Genomic DNA, 15,575 nt, shown 5'->3' on the forward strand with positions numbered 1-15,575 from the left:
CCCATCTTCCTCTACCACTGGTTCTGATAGCTAGGGATCATGGGAATTGTAGGCCAAAACATCTGGAGGGCCGCAGTTTGGGGATGCCTGCTGTAGTCAAACTCCCAGCAATGCAGGAATCTTTCGCCCAATGTGGGGCTCAAACCCACGGGCCTGAGATGAAGAGTCTCACGCTCTACCGACTGAGCTATCCCATTACAACGCAAGTACATGCTGCCACAGGCGGTTCAGGGAATCTTCCGTTTCCAAGCAGTTGGCATGAATGAAGACACACTATTGTGCTGCTAAATGCGGACAAACTGCCCGGCTTCGTCTTTTGCAAACAAAAGCCGGAAACGAAAAGCGCGCCTACCTACAAGGTTTCCCTTCGCTACGTGAAACTCGTTCTTCCCCGACGAGATCCAGACGCCACCGCTGCTGACGGCGAGAAGACTCGGCTGACACTGAAGCGGTTGTGGCCAGAAAGCCGTGCGGAGTTTGTCTGCCACCTTCTCGACGGGGGCCTGAGCTGCTGTGGCCACTGTCTGGGTTGCCTGGATGATGGTCTGGAAAAGGCTGCTCTGGTCAAACACTACGTAATCCGTAATGCTTACCTGGTGGTGGTGGTGGGGAAATGTACGAAAAGGACCAGGTCAGCGAAAGAGAAAGTTAAGATTGGAAACCCACAATAACAGGCAAAATCCCAACGTATTATCAATGAGGTTTGTGAGTCTCTATGATAATAATAATATTATTATTATTTAATAATAATACTCCGCCCATCTGGCTGAGCCTCCCCAGCCACTCTGGGCGGCTCCCAATCAAATATTAAAACAATACAGCATTGAATATTAAAAACTTCCCTAAACAGGGCTGCCTTCAGATGTCTTTTAAAAATAGGATAGCTGCTTATTTCCTTGACATCTGTTGGAAGGGCGTTCCACAGGGCGGGTGCCACTACCGAGAAGGCCCTCTGTCTGGTTCCCTGTAACCTCACTTCTCGCAGCGAGGGAACCGCCAGAAGGCCCTCGGCGCTGGATCTCAGTGTCTGGGCTGAATGATGGGGGTGGAGACGCTCCTTCAGGTATACAGGACTGAGGCCGTTTAGGGCTTTAGAGGTCAGCACCAACACTTTGAATTGTGCTCGGAAAAGTCCACATTTGAAATAAGCGGGACTTTTAAGTGCTCCACTTTGTCCGCGTTGTGCCCAACAGAAACATAGGAAGCTGCCTACCTAGTGTTCTTCAATATTGGGTTCCTAGATGTTGGTGGACTACAACTCCCATCATCCCTGACTCACTGGGCTCAGCTGGCCGTGGAATATGGGGGGGCTAGTCCAAGAACATCTGGGGACTCAGGTTGAAGAACGCTGGTCTACACTGACTGGTAATGGCTCTCCAAGGTTTCAGGCCTATCTGGAAATGCAGGGAATTGAGCCTGGGAGCTTCTACATGCAAAGCATATGGTGTACAATTGGGTTGCCAATTGGGTTGGCAAGACGAAGCAGCGGTCATAGAAAACCTCGTCGTCTTGCGAGTCCCTCACGCAACGCAAAACGCTTTCGTCTTGTGAGTTTTTCATTGCGCGAGGCGTTCGTCTTGCATGGTACCACTGTAGTTTGTTAAGGGAGCCAAAATTGCGAGGAGACCCTTAAAACTGCAGTTCCCAGGGCTGATTGGGGTTTTTTTTTATTTGACTCAATTTCTGTAGTACTTCAATTTTCCAACAACCATGTTGAGCAGCTCAACAACCTTAAAAATGAGCAAACGGTACAATCACTATAGTCCCATCAAAAGCACAACAGCATATAACACAGAAAACAAATTCATCCTGTAAGTAATACAGTTCTATACAAACTCACAGTGAGTCAAAAATATCAGAAGCAGTTGCTGAACATTAGCCCTGTGCCATCTGAGACACTTTCTCTGGGACGGGGCTTCTTCACCCAGGATGCTACAGTTACAGGTAGGTAGCTGTGTTGGTCTGCCATCGAAAAACAAAATAGAAATAAAATAGAAAAATTCCGTCCGGTAGCACCTTAGAGACCAACTAAGTTTGTCATTGGTATGAGCTTTCGAAGAAGTGTGCATACACACGAAAGCTCATACCAATGACAAACTTAGGTGGTCTCTAAAGTGCTACTGGAAGGAATTTTTCTGTTTTATTTTTATTTAGTTCTGTGTGATTGTGACCTTACTGTGAATACCAGGCTCCTGGAGAGGAGACAGAGGCTGCTTTTTCTCCTTCTCCAGTCCTGCTGCTGCTGTGTTGTGCTAAGCCATGGTTTGGGCTTAGCGCAGGCACGCCCAAATTCCAATAGGTTGCGATCCACCACCCAATATCAAAAACTGGCAGTGATCTGCCACACTCTCCCACTCCTCAACTTAAACATATTATATTTGGCTGGGGAAACCCAGCCAGATAGGCAGGATATAAATAATAAATGATGATGATAATGATGATGATAAAAATAAAAACCTACTACCCCACACACCAGCCCCCTCCCAGGGCCCTTGATGCACATGGGAAGGCAACACGCCCCAAAATGTCCATTTCCACCTTTACCGACGAAGAGCTCCTTGGGGAGGGGGGGCAGCGGCTTACTTTTGAGTAAATGCAGCTAGGCTGCAGCTGGAAAGGTGGAGAAAGCTCAGCATCCATGCAGAAGTAGGAGGGAGAGGGCATTTTTCTTTCCATGGGAACTGGCGGGAGGGAGGAGGATGTCAATGTCTCTCTCGTGCGCTGCGCTGCCCTTCCCTCGGCTCCCTTTCCCGGCTGGCCAGCTGACTGAGCACCTCCACAATTGCAGCCCATGCAGAGCCCGTGAACCTCATCTCTGCCTCCCTGCCCGGGGTTGAGGCTTGGGGATGGGAGGCGCCTTGCGCCTTTCTGGGCCGGTCAGCTGACTGGGCGTTGGGCAAAGCAGGGTGATTGAGACGAAGGTCCATCTCACGATCTACGAGTCAATCGCAATCAATGCGTTGGACATACATGGCTTAGTGCAGACACCCCCAAACTTCGGCCCTCCAGATGTTTTGGACTACAATTCCCATCTTCCCTGACCACTGGTCCTTTTAGCTAGGGATCATGGGAGTTGTAGGCCAATACATCTGGAGGGCTGCAGTTTGGGGATGCCTGGCTTTGTATGTCATCTCAACCCAGGCTTGCGGTTTGTCTCCTGCAAACAAACCATGAGCTGTAAATCAAGAACCAACCATGGTTACACCTCGTGACTTGTCTGCAGTGGGGCGTACCAAGAGCATGGGTCTGAACAACTGGCTAAGCCAAACTATGGTTCAACAAATAGCACTGTGACAGGAGGGCAGAGCAGCAGGACTGGAGGAGGGTCAAAGTGTCCACGATCTCTTCTCATGCTTGGCTTAAGTGTTACATGCAAACCGGATCAGCATCCGATCAATTGTGGCTCTCCAAGGTCTCATGCAAAGGCCTTTCTCAGGTCCGAGCTCCTTTAGGTCGGATTGCGTCAGGGACCTTACACATGCAAAGTATGTATTTTGCCCTCTGTATTTACTGAAAAGTAGAAGAAGGAATGCCTACTTGCCACCAGTGGTTATCATCCCCTTGTGGTTTCTTTGAAACAACGCCCGTTCTGAACCACAGATTGCCATGGATGTCTAAAACCCATATGGTCTGCTGGTCTCCAAGAGTCACACACACCGGCTCTAGAGCTTGCATCTCACTGCAAAAATGAACAAAAGTCACAAGGCATTTACACACAAGTGTTTCCACCCTCCCCAAATATACAGCCCGTACCATGCCCTGCCAACTTTTCAGATTCACTTATTTACAGCTCTGTGAATTGAAGTTAAAATGGTTCAGCAGAATGCTATTGTTTTAGCCTTGCACATAACTCTCAATATATATATAGGGTTGCAGCCTTTTGTGTGGGTTGTGGTAAGAGACCGCAGGAACTGTCAAGGCTATCTGCTGGAACCGTGGATCCGAGGGAAGGCATTCAGAGGAGATCGTATTGAGGAAGGAGTTGGAAAATTCCCAGGCTTCAGAACTCGGAGAACTCTATCAGTTGCAGGAATTTGCAAGCAACTGAACTGTATGCTGGAGTTGGCCTTGTAAAGACAATCTGCTAAATGGCTGTTCTCTGTGGTGAGCTTAATTGCTTGGCTTTGGCTGAGCTTCCACAGTGCACGCACCCAACACCTCGTTGGAACATGACCACATAAATGCACAGCTGTTATCAAATTGTGCAATATTAAATGCCAGCTGATACAACGTCCTCATGCTGCTTCCACGAACGGGCTGCTTTTCACCCTCTTGTACAGTTTCAGAACAGAGCGCAATGTAACGCGAGGTCAATGAAACCTACCGCCCCCGATTAGGAAACTGGCCTTCTCGCATGATGCAATATTCCCTTCGAAAGATGTGCAAATCCAAACTAAGGTGTTGCAAGGTCAAGGGAAATCTATTACAGAACATACCTTCTGATTAAACACTGCTTACCTGATGACATCGCATTTCCACTGCTCCCCTTCAGGGCAGAAGCTGCTTACCCCCTCGCGGTACATAAGCGCACGGTGCTCAGTTAATGCCCAGACAACGTTATTTCTGGCTGTAACCTGCGAGAGCGGATAGGGACAGTCCACTTTTACTGCTCTGGCACAGGGACGATCCACACTCAGGCCTTCAAGTAAAATATAGAGTAGAAATAAATTGCATTAACTCACTTTTTACGCTTACGGTGCTCACCTTCAGGGTTCATAAATTATCTTCCTGTGGTTATTATGGCCATGCTTTAAGCTCACAGCATGCTCTCTTAGCACATTCCTTTCCGGGCATGGCCTGTGGTGCTTTCTTCCTGGTCAGAAATTACCGCTCTTATCAATTTCATTCTGAAAAAAAGCCTTGATATCTGTGGATGTTCACACATTCTTAAATCATATTCCTGTGGGCAACAAAAGTGGGTTCTACAAGCCTTTACAGTGCCTAAGAGACTTCTGCGGTAAAACGTCTATCGCCCAGTGGTCTGAAGATCTCACACTTTTTACATATGAATGCATAACTCACAATCATCCATTTCATTTAGACACATCTTTAGACATTTGGACTTCCTATATTAATGTATACATTTAAATCAAGACTGATGGAATATTCTTATTGTTAATGCCAGCAGGTAATGAGGTTTTTTTAAAAAAATAAATAAATAACAATGGTGATGTGTTTGCTTCTCCCTTATTTATTTGCTTCTGTGACATTTACCAATTTAAAAAATGTGTTTTTTTAAAAATCTATATTTATCTGTGTCCTCCGATAACACTGCTTTCAAGAACTTGAGTCATGATGTGCAAGGGGAGGGAGTGAAGGAGGAAATGGCAGGAAAAATTGTCTGCTTTACTTCGTCACAACCTTGAGAAGTTTCCAAAGAACCAGAGGGTTCTCCCAAAATGCACTTTTTTGGGGGGGGAGGGGGAAACACCACCACCCTAGAAGAAGCAGAAAAAAGCAAGTAACTGAGTACCTGTTTGCAGGTACAGATCGCCGTTTGTTCGGATAATCCAGGCTGTGTCATCACTCAAAGATACAAACGCTGTCTCAGGCAAAGCTTCGTACCAGTGACGTTTCCCTTTAATAGTCACTTTTCCACAGGCAAAGGCTTTATTGGTTTTGTGCTCGACCTTCCAGAGAAGAGTCCCTGAGGAAGGAGCCTCACATTAGTCAGATGAATCATGTTTAGCACAAGGGAACACCTCTGGACCTTCTTATGGGCTCCAATTTTATTCATTAGTTACAGTCATTTTAAAGCTCGAAAGACCTACTTTCATGGGAGGTAGGGGTGTGTGTGTGTGTGTGGGTGTGGGTGTACAAAGTCACACTGTTCAGAAGACGTCAGAAGGAAGATGCAGAAGCCAGGAGATGAGAAATCCAAAAAAGCAACTTAACGGAAGAGAAAAAGGTAACCGAAGTTTAAAAACAATATTTGGAAATGTCTTGCCTGTGAATAAAGCTTCACTTCCTAGCAAAAGGTAGGACGACAAAACAAGGAGATTTTATTCTTTAAGGTATTCCCTTAATGGAGGGATAGGGAACCTGTGGGTGGACTACAACAAACATCCCATAATCAAATCCTCACCGTAAGCAACATCTGAATAAAGTAAGCACATACAATGCTTGTACTATTTATTAAGAGCTTTTAAAAATGCAATTCACATGGCTTCTTCTTCTTCTTTTTTTACCCAAGTACAAAATATAAAATGCTTAAGTTTATATATAGGGGAATTATGCACAGAACACCATCAACTTATCTGGCTCTCGCATATTTAAGAAAGGTGTGTTTCATACAGAATAGAATATAAAGAGCAGGGGGGGCTTCCATGCATTTAAAGCTTTTGTTTGTCAATCGCCCATTTAATCTTTCCATTTAAATTGTTTGTAAAGGGGCGAGCCCAACTCTTCGAATCATGCTGTGCTTTCCACCAAATCAATTGCCAAGTTAGAGCACGGTGCGCAATTTCCAAGCAGTTATGCAACACAGCTGTGCGACAGGAGCTAAGGGCTAGCTGGATGTCGCAATGTGCTGAATTGAGTTCCTTGAGAGATCACCGCAATGACACACCGGCAAAAAGCATTTTTATGAACAGCACAGCCACAGAAGTTGCTTGCAAGGTTTTTCTTTAAGCAGGGCCCAAAGGCTGTAGTTCACAGCTACTGAAGACGTGTATGTACAACTCTGTGTCATGTGTTACTGGAATAATTTCATTATCCGCCCTGTGGATGCAAAATGTTCTGCTGGAAATGTCCCCCAAAGGTCTTAAACCAGGCACCCCCAAACTCGGCCCTCCAGATGTTTTAGGACTACAATTCCCATTATTCCTGACCACTGGCCTGTTAGCTAGGGATGATGGGAGTTGTAGTCCTAAAACATCTGGAAGGCCGAGTTTGGGGGTGCCTGCCTTAAACCTATTAGAAGGCACACTGCTTTTATTACTTTGACCATTATTGTATTATTTTACAATTGTTTGAGGTGCACTAGGTTTTTATTTGAACGGAGAGCTGCCTGGTAAGCCCTGGTAAAAAAAACAAAAAACAGCCAGCCTTGCCCCCTGTAGTATTATACTGAATGCTGCTAAAATTCCAAAGACGTTGAACAGAATTGTCACAGAAAATCAGGCACAGCTTAAGGAGCAGGTATGAGAGTCAGAACATACAATCAGGAGAACTGATAAAACGCTGTTTCGAGACTACACTTCACGCTGGGTGTGCATGGGCTTGTCCAAATGTTCTCCTCCACCTGGCAAAAATCATCCCTCCACACAAGAGTACTAGTCTGTCAGGGGAAGGTTATATTTCATCCCAACTGGTTTCTTATCACTGAAACATGTAACTTAACCAGCCCACTTGCAGCCTATGGTGGAACAGTTCAGGGAAGCTTGGTTGCTTTTCTACAACATGCGACCAGATTGCCCTCAGCCTATTGCTTTCTGTACTAACGCAACAGACTATTAACCCGAGCTCCAAACTTAATTCTGGACTCTAGAAGTATGCAGCAGAAGTGCGCTGGTTCTGCTACCGAGATTTGGAAATTGCTCATAATCATATCGAGGGTCACGCATGGACCTTGTCTGCGGTAAGAATGATCTCTGTATATAAGAAAAGGCAAACAAAGTTTAATCAAACAGAGGGCAGCTGCAACGAGGCTTTTGCAGCTGAGTTCCAGAAGCTATTCCCCAGCCCCCCCCCCCAACCCAAGTACAGGAGGCAAAATGATGATGACAATGATGAAAACAATGCCAGGCTAACCAACCTGAAGGAGAGACTGCCACCTGCTGGACATTATCTTCAAACTTCTGCCAGCGCAGACCAGCACTAGGTAAAGCACTGCAATACAGACCGCCTTTGTAGTCCAGGCACCAAATGTACTTTTCAGAGACAACCAGGCTCAGTATTCCATAGCCAGGACCTGCGTAGCCCATCCAGCTTTCTGCAAACTAAAGACTGGAGAGTTAGAATGGGGTGAGGTATCTTTATCGGTGTGAGAAATCGGTCAAATGTCGACATCACGAAAAGGGGAAAAAAGTGCATTTGTTGCATCTTCTTAAAATGCTCCATTAAAAAGAAGAAGGGTCATTTGATTTCTGCAAGACAGACATTAAACAACGCTTAGCAGTCTCTAGAAATTTATTTAGTTATATCCAGTGTGAGTTTTCTCAGCTTTATCACCCAGCCTGGTAACTGTTTTGATAGCTATGGCGGGATTTCTAAAGAGCTTCACAGCCAGGAAAACACCATTAATACCTAGACACTGGAATGATGGCTCCTAGATGTGAATCCTAAAGTATGTTTCTCACGCTGACCAGAGGCAGGTAAAGTCTGATAGGGTATGGATGCTCTGTGCTAAAGTTTCAAGAATAAACTGGCGTTTGTGCAATAAATTTAAGTGGCCAGAAATAAAGGGGTTATCACTCTTTGCTACACGGCAAATGTCTTCTCCTTCATACCAATCGCTTCCAGTGTCCCATGGCTCTCTTCCTACTTTCGTAAACCAAACAAAAGCATATTTGCAGTTTCTAGTTGTTGGAACCTGTTTTTTTTTAATGCAGCTTCTGGAAAGCCAGTATTCTGGAAAGTCAGCTTGTGGGCATTGACTCATAGGAGACTGGCCCCAATAACCTAAACACTGTGCTTCATTTTAAAGATGTAATAAAATAGGGACTGGATTGAGAGGAAACACATGTGGAGTTCAATATGGCTTTCCTGCTTCTCCCCTCTTCCTCCCCCCCCCCCCCACCAGCCCAAATCAACCTGTGGGGATTGCAGGGAACACTGTGGTTTGGAGGGCTGCAGCAGAAGTGAGGGAAATCAATGGGGAAATGGCTGGTGGGGCCGCAAGGACCTTCCACTCATGCTGGGGAGCCTCTAGGGGGTGATGCAAGTTTGCATTCAAGCGCATACCTGATCCGACTTTAAAAGCGCTCCTTCATCTAAGCTGGTTCTGACTTTTTCCTGGGGCGGGAGGCAGCCCCCCATTTCTGTCACACTCGTCTCAGAGGAAGAGTAAGGCAAGCCGTGCCTGTAGATATCCTCTTCATCACTCGATGCAGATCTCTCAGCTGTGGCATCGGAGGCGTTGCTTATCCATTCACTGGAAGCGCTAGTGTTGGGGTTAGCCGTCCGTGGCTCCCTGAAATCTTGCCCGGGTAACGCACTCTCTTGAAGACCGCTCTCCTCTTCAAAAGGGGCAGGAAGGGGACTGGCGGGGACTGGGTCCGTTAGAGGTAGCTGCTTCTTCTGTTCTGTGTGGGTCTCAACTCCCACCTCCTGGCCAAATGAGTCCTCAGCACTAAGGCTGGCTTTCACATCTCCAGACATCCCTTTCTCGGGGTTTGTCTCTTCCAGAGAATCAAAAGCAACTAACTTTGCTAAAGTGCCTTCTGTTTTATGCAGGATAGAACAACACTCTTCATCCTGGGCTGGTGGTTTTGAGACGATTTCGTTTTGTTCAGACATACAGCTCCAATGACATTCAGCGCCATCGCTAGCCGCTTTATCTTCTGCGAGAAGCAAGGGGGAACCGGAAGCCAAGGAGCTCCTAGCAGGAGATGTGCCTACTTCGCTCTCGCCGTTGGAACATTTCAGGACTTCTGCCGCATCGTCGTCCTCTGGTGTCAGAGCAGCTATCGACTCCGGGGACTGAAGGACGCTGAATGTTTCAGAGCCGTTTTCCTCCTGTGGCACATTTTGGGATTCGACACAGAATATGCTTTCCTGGTCTTCAGAACTGCCCATGAGGCTAGATTCAATGGAGAAAGAGTCCACATTGACAGACTGAGAGCTGTCAACAAAGTCTCGATGTTCACAGGACGGTGTGCTTTCCAGAGAGCTGAGGTATCTCGAGTTTTCTAAGCTCATACATAGTTGGGAAAGGTGGGAGAGGGAAATAGGTAAGTTGAGGGGCAGAGAGGAGGAAAGAGAGAAAAGAAGGTTGTTAGTTAAGGGAATGCCTTTCTGGGGCAAACGAAAAACAAGAAACCATCTATTTGACGCTCCTGAATTTGACCAACCAGGAATACATGGGCAGGCCAAACTGCCTACTTGGGCATTGGGGAACTTGCCACCAAAGCAGAACACCAGTGCAACCTTAACTGTTGTATTGTAGTAGCCAAGGGACTGAGCTGTGAATCAGGAAGTTTCTGGTTTGAATGTCACCTCTGCCCCACTGCTGTCAAAGGGGAAATCCTCTCTCTCTCAGCCTCTGTCCCCACTCTCCAATAGGGAGAAGTAACATTGATTTGCACGCAAGACTGGCATGCTCTGGTCCATGGGGTCATGAAGAGTCGGACACGACTAAACGACTAAACAACAACAAAACACTGATTTATGCTGCAGGGTTATTTTAAGTGTTACAAAGACTCTGAATGCTCTAAACCAGGGACGTCCAACTCCCAAGAGTTGCGATCTACTCCAAGGAAAATATAGATAGCAGTGATCTACCCATTTTGGGGGGGAACCCAAAGTTGTTGAGCTTTTTTTATGGGGGACAGCAAATACTTCTGCCGCATTGGGGGGGGGAGCGCGACAAACGTCACAAAAGTGATGTCCTACCAGCGGCAACATCACAAAAGTAGTAGTCCCGCCAGCGGCAACTCCATCTTCCATTCTGGAAATCGTGCGTGAATAAAGCACAGAGCGAGGGGGTGGGGCCGGATGTTCCTTTTCCGCTGAGGAGGAGAAAGAGCCCGCAATCAACCGCAATCAAACAGGGATCGACCTGTCGATCACAGTCGACCGGTTGGACATCCCTGCTCTAAACTGCTTATCATCTTCGAACAGCAGTGAAACCATGATGGGGAGGGGGGTTATTGGTTTGTGGGTTTTTTGTTTTTATTGTGTATTTTGTGTGTTTTTTTATATTGTATTTTTTTATGTTGTGAACTTCCCTGAGACCTATGAAGGGCGGTATAAAAATCTGTCTGCTCAGGGAGACTGGACCTTACGAAAAAGGGTAGGTAAGAAACCCACCACCAAGCAAACAAACAAAAACAACATTTACCAGGTCTTTTCTTTTTCTTCTTCTTCACTTTCATCGGCTTGACGACCAGCTCCTGGTTGAAGTCTTCGGAGCTGATCACACTGAACCGCTGCGAAGAAAGCAGACCTTCTTTATGGACTTGGACCGAGGCCTGTTCTCCACTGGTCCCGAAGCTGCAGCCGCTGCCCACGGAACTGACTGAGGTGCTTCTGCTTCTGGGCTCACTGGCCACTGAGTAGCCCCGCCTTCTCGGGTCGCTGCTCAAGTCCCCGAACCCATTGAAGCTCTGGGAACGGATCCTCTCCGTTAGCAGCGCCACTTCCAGGTCTGCTCTGGCGACAGAGTCATTCCTGCCGCCAGGCGTTTGGGACGAAGGGAAGCTGCCCCGCGTTTGGCTCGCTTCTGGAGAAGGTTCGGACAAAACAGACGCCGCAGCAACAGAGTACGGGCTCTGCAACTTGGGGCTCGTATCGGATAGCGGGCTCATCGACCTTCCATTCCTATCTGAAATTGGAGCACAAAGGATGATATTTAGGGGTGGGAGGAGAAGGATTCCTTTCCCATTAAGCCATGGTTATGCTAGAACTTGGGAGCTGCTCAATTAAATCCATGGACTGTCTTCAGTCTTCTTTCTCACACAAGACAGAAGAACATGTCATTAATCCAGGGGGGCTGGTTGCTGCAAGATGAAGTGACGGCTGCTAGCTTAGACAGCTTTTAAAAAATCAGTGCATTTCTAGATCTCTGGCTGTTAGCAATGATAGAAGAGAAGAGGGTTGGATTTCATGCAATGCTAAAATGTAAATTTGTGCACACAAGTGAGAATGATTCTCTCCGAGGCCAGGAGAAGGACGTTTGTTGCATTTCTTTCATCTTCAAGGATTGCCAGCTTTGAGGAATTTATGAACCAGGTCACATTCACACCGTACCTTTTTAAGCAAAGCAAAGTCATGGCTTAACAATCATGTCCTGGTTGGCCGTAGCCTGAAGGAAAGACCCCGCATCTGCCTATGCTCAGTTGGTAGAGACTCTTAATCTCAGGGTCGTGGGTTCAAGCCCCACGCTGGGCAAAAAAAAAAAAACCTCCTACATTGCAGGGACTAGATGATCCTCATTGTCCCCTCTAACTCTACAATTCTGTGAATCCCAGGAACTGTAGTTTACCTCTTGTGGATCTACAATTCCCAACAACCTACAGTTCCCAAGATTCTTTGGGGGAAGCCAGGCTTTAATAATAATAATAATAATAATAATAATAATAATAATAATAATAATAATAATAAATTATTATTTATTTATACCCCGCCCATCTGGCTGAGTCTTCCCAGCCACTCTGGGCGGCTCCCAACTGAATATTAAAACAATACAGCATTAAATATTAAATTAATATTAATAAGCATTAAATATTAAAAGCTTCCCTAAACAGGGCTGCCTTCAGATGTCTTTTAAAATTAGGATAGCTGCTTATTTCCTTGACATCTGATGGGAGGGCATTCCACAGGGCGGGTGCTGCTACCGAGAAGGCCCTGTAACCTAAATGTGTGGTGTAGATGTGACCCCAGAGTTTGTGGTTTAACTGCAAATTCTGGGCAGTTTCCAAACAAGCCAACTTCAAACCACAGTTTATGAAACTGGTTTGTTCAGCTAACCAGAGTTTGTTTTAAACCATGATCCCTGGTTTGTAAGTACCGTAACATTAAGTCAGGATTTTTTTGAAATTAGAACTGAATACTCCCTCCCAGCATTGCAGGAGGAGTAAGGGGAGCTAAACTAAATTATAGTTTAGTGTTATGTGAGAATGCAGCCAGTCTATATCTCTTAGACTAGCAGCTACGGTATTCTAAGAACAACCAAAAATCAGTGCTGTTTTGAAATAAGTAGTTGAGATCAGTGCAGTTTTAGTAATAATAATAATAATAATAATAATAATAATAATAATAATAATTCAAAGGTTCAGCCTGGCAACTTGACTCAAAATGTATCCAAGCAGAAGGCAATCTGCTCCTTGGTCTCAGGAACCATCATGCAAAATCTGGTTATGATATCTTTAGAGTTGTCTGAATGCAAAGAGGACAAACGACTTTCCAAAATATACAGTATAGCAGATTGCTATGTGACAAACAGCAAAAGGCCTTCATGTGCTCCTTGTAAGTTTCACAGAAGCATCTGACTGGAAACAGAATGGTTGACCAGATTTGGTCCAATCAAGGGGTTTGCAAAACAGCAAAATAAAAATATGCTTTTATGCATGTGTTTTCCAAGATAAACTTGACAACAACAAACAACAAACTGTTGAAGTAAAGTGATACAGTACCACTAAAACACATCTCATTAAAAGACTGCAATTCAACAAAAAATATCAGGGAAATTCAAATCATTTCTTTAAAAGCTGTGTCTTATTGTGTCCTAAAAAATCATTCTAACTAAGCCAGAATTTATTGTGATGCATTGGTACAGATTTGCATGCAATAAACAAAGACACATTCATACTAGGGCAAGGCGGGTTTGTTTGCTTTGTTTCAACGGGAGCTTTGCACGTTTGTCAAGAGACATCTGGCTGCTGAGAGAGGCATGCAAGAGGTGTCTTGTGTTCGTGGCTCCCAAATGTATCCTGGGATGTTGCTTTGGGTTAATTAGGATAGCATCTTGTCCTGCAGTGACATTTTACCACCAAGGTGGTCCCAACATATCTCCCCAAACACCTAGTCATAGCCTTCCAATAGGTAATCTGCTACTAGACAGGACAGCCCAAAATAAAACCAATATCCCTATTCTCCAAAGATTTATCCAGCCCCTTCTAATGACAAGTACAAGAGGAAGTAGAATCTGTAGGCTGAGTTACCCGATAACAGCCTTAAATCTGCTCCCTATTGCTTAGCCCAGGGGTTAGCAAACTTTTTCAGCAGGGGGCCAGTCCACTGTCCCTCAGACCTTGTGGGGGGCCGGACTATTTTTTGGGGGGGGGAATGAATGAATTCCTCTGCCCCACAAATAACACAGGGATGCATTTTAAATAAAAGGACACATTCTACTCATGTAAAAATATGCTGATTCCCGGACAGTCTGCAGGCCGGATTTAGAAGGCGATTGGGCCGGATCCGGCCCTTGGGCCTTAGTTTGCCTACCCATGGCTTAGCCCAAGGGAGTCCATGATCAAAAGGCATTTCCACTCTGCAAGTGATGGTCTCCGATTTCTACTGATCCCGGCCCTGAGGTGTAGCCACCCCCTTCACCTCCCCACACATAACTCCATGGCATTCCAGAAACCCCACCAATCTCCAGGAGTAACTTTTTGAGGGACAAAAAGGGCAGTGGCAGCAAAGCACACACAGCTCTAGTCACAGCTCCTTGGAATAAAACGATCATCTATGCATTAACATAATCTTAAAAAAAAACAATACTATAAACTTAGTATGCTAATGTATGCAAACCTATTGAGACCAATCCTTCTGGTCTGCTTGAGATCCTAATGATATCTCTGTCTCCCTTTAAGAGAAAAATCTCAGTTTCTGTGCAGGATACAGACACAATATCGCCAGATCCTTCCAAACTCCCAATCAGGGTCTGTGAAAGCAAGAGAAGTTAAAGGTGAGCGACGAATGTGCCAGGAAGCATTTTAGGATGCAAGCAACACTTCAGAGGCCTGATTTTATTTTTGGCAAGCAACATTATACAGTCAAATCAAGGAGCAAAACAGCAGCCCTCAAAGAAGGAAAGCACTAATGCAGACTTGGGGAGAGGGTGACTCATGTAAAGCTTGGCTAAGAACAGAAATGGGCTATAAATGATTTATAAATGTAGCTCTGTTTGTGATAATTCACTCCTGGCTTAAGAAATGTAGCTTCAGACCACAATCCTAGACACTTCCAAGTCCCAAAGAAGCTAAAGATTGGCAGAAGCCCTTAAAGGAGTTGGTTGAGATAAAGGGAAAGATACGCAGGTAACTTGTATAAACTCAACTAATTTGCATGACCTATTTGGAATTCACTGGCAACGGTCTTTATATCCAAGTGCAAAATCATTCCCATTAATAGCTGGCTAGGGTGGCTGAACGTGTCATCAGCTTGGAAGAGAAATTGGACTCCTAAATATGCAAGTTTGCAAATTAAGCAAAAACAAAACTAAGGGCTCAAAATGGGAGGAGGAGGACCTGTGAATGTCCAGGATTTACTGAACGCTGATGTGTCAACTGAGAAAGAAAAGGAACTGGAAATGGTAGGGAGTGAGGAAAGGAGAGGGAACTGACCTTGCTCAACCCTTTAACAGCTTATAACAAGATGGGGTAGGGGTTTAAAAAGCAGCAACTTTCCCCTGCATTATACGAGGATTTTTCTAGGAAAGAATAGACATTTTCACCCTGCCTACAGCATCCTGCCACGCCACTCAAAATGCTCATGTCCAAGGCCGCTTGTCAGCTCCAGACCTGAGCCCTCCTACACAGAACACTAAGGAAAAAGAGGGGAAAGTATTGGGATGCCTTCAAATTTCATCCCAGGCAAACCACCCTGTTTGAATTGACAGTGCATCTCAGAGCATGCCCCAGAATCCCTCTGCAATGTGCAGTGGCTCAACGCCAGGTAAGTTAATACAAAGA

General features: G+C 45.5%; 1 protein-coding gene across 2 annotated transcripts in view; it reads right to left on the reverse strand.

The window, feature by feature from the left end:
- TECPR2 (tectonin beta-propeller repeat containing 2) overlaps nt 1-15,575 on the reverse strand; it is a 49,088-nt gene that overhangs the window by 21,699 nt on the left and 11,814 nt on the right. For both annotated transcript variants that reach the window (XM_060271776.1, XM_035105651.2), the window contains exons 8-15: nt 14,413-14,545; nt 11,003-11,485; nt 8,905-9,851; nt 7,757-7,940; nt 5,474-5,647; nt 4,459-4,639; nt 3,538-3,679; nt 353-593 (exon numbers count right to left, since the gene is read on the reverse strand). In XM_060271776.1, coding sequence (XP_060127759.1) covers nt 353-593; nt 3,538-3,679; nt 4,459-4,639; nt 5,474-5,647; nt 7,757-7,940; nt 8,905-9,851; nt 11,003-11,485; nt 14,413-14,545 — 2,485 coding nt within the window. The remainder of the gene's footprint in view (nt 1-352; nt 594-3,537; nt 3,680-4,458; nt 4,640-5,473; nt 5,648-7,756; nt 7,941-8,904; nt 9,852-11,002; nt 11,486-14,412; nt 14,546-15,575) is intronic.

Source organism: Zootoca vivipara, chromosome 1 (assembly GCF_963506605.1).
Source record: "Zootoca vivipara chromosome 1, rZooViv1.1, whole genome shotgun sequence".
Classification (NCBI taxonomy): domain Eukaryota; kingdom Metazoa; phylum Chordata; class Lepidosauria; order Squamata; family Lacertidae; genus Zootoca; species Zootoca vivipara.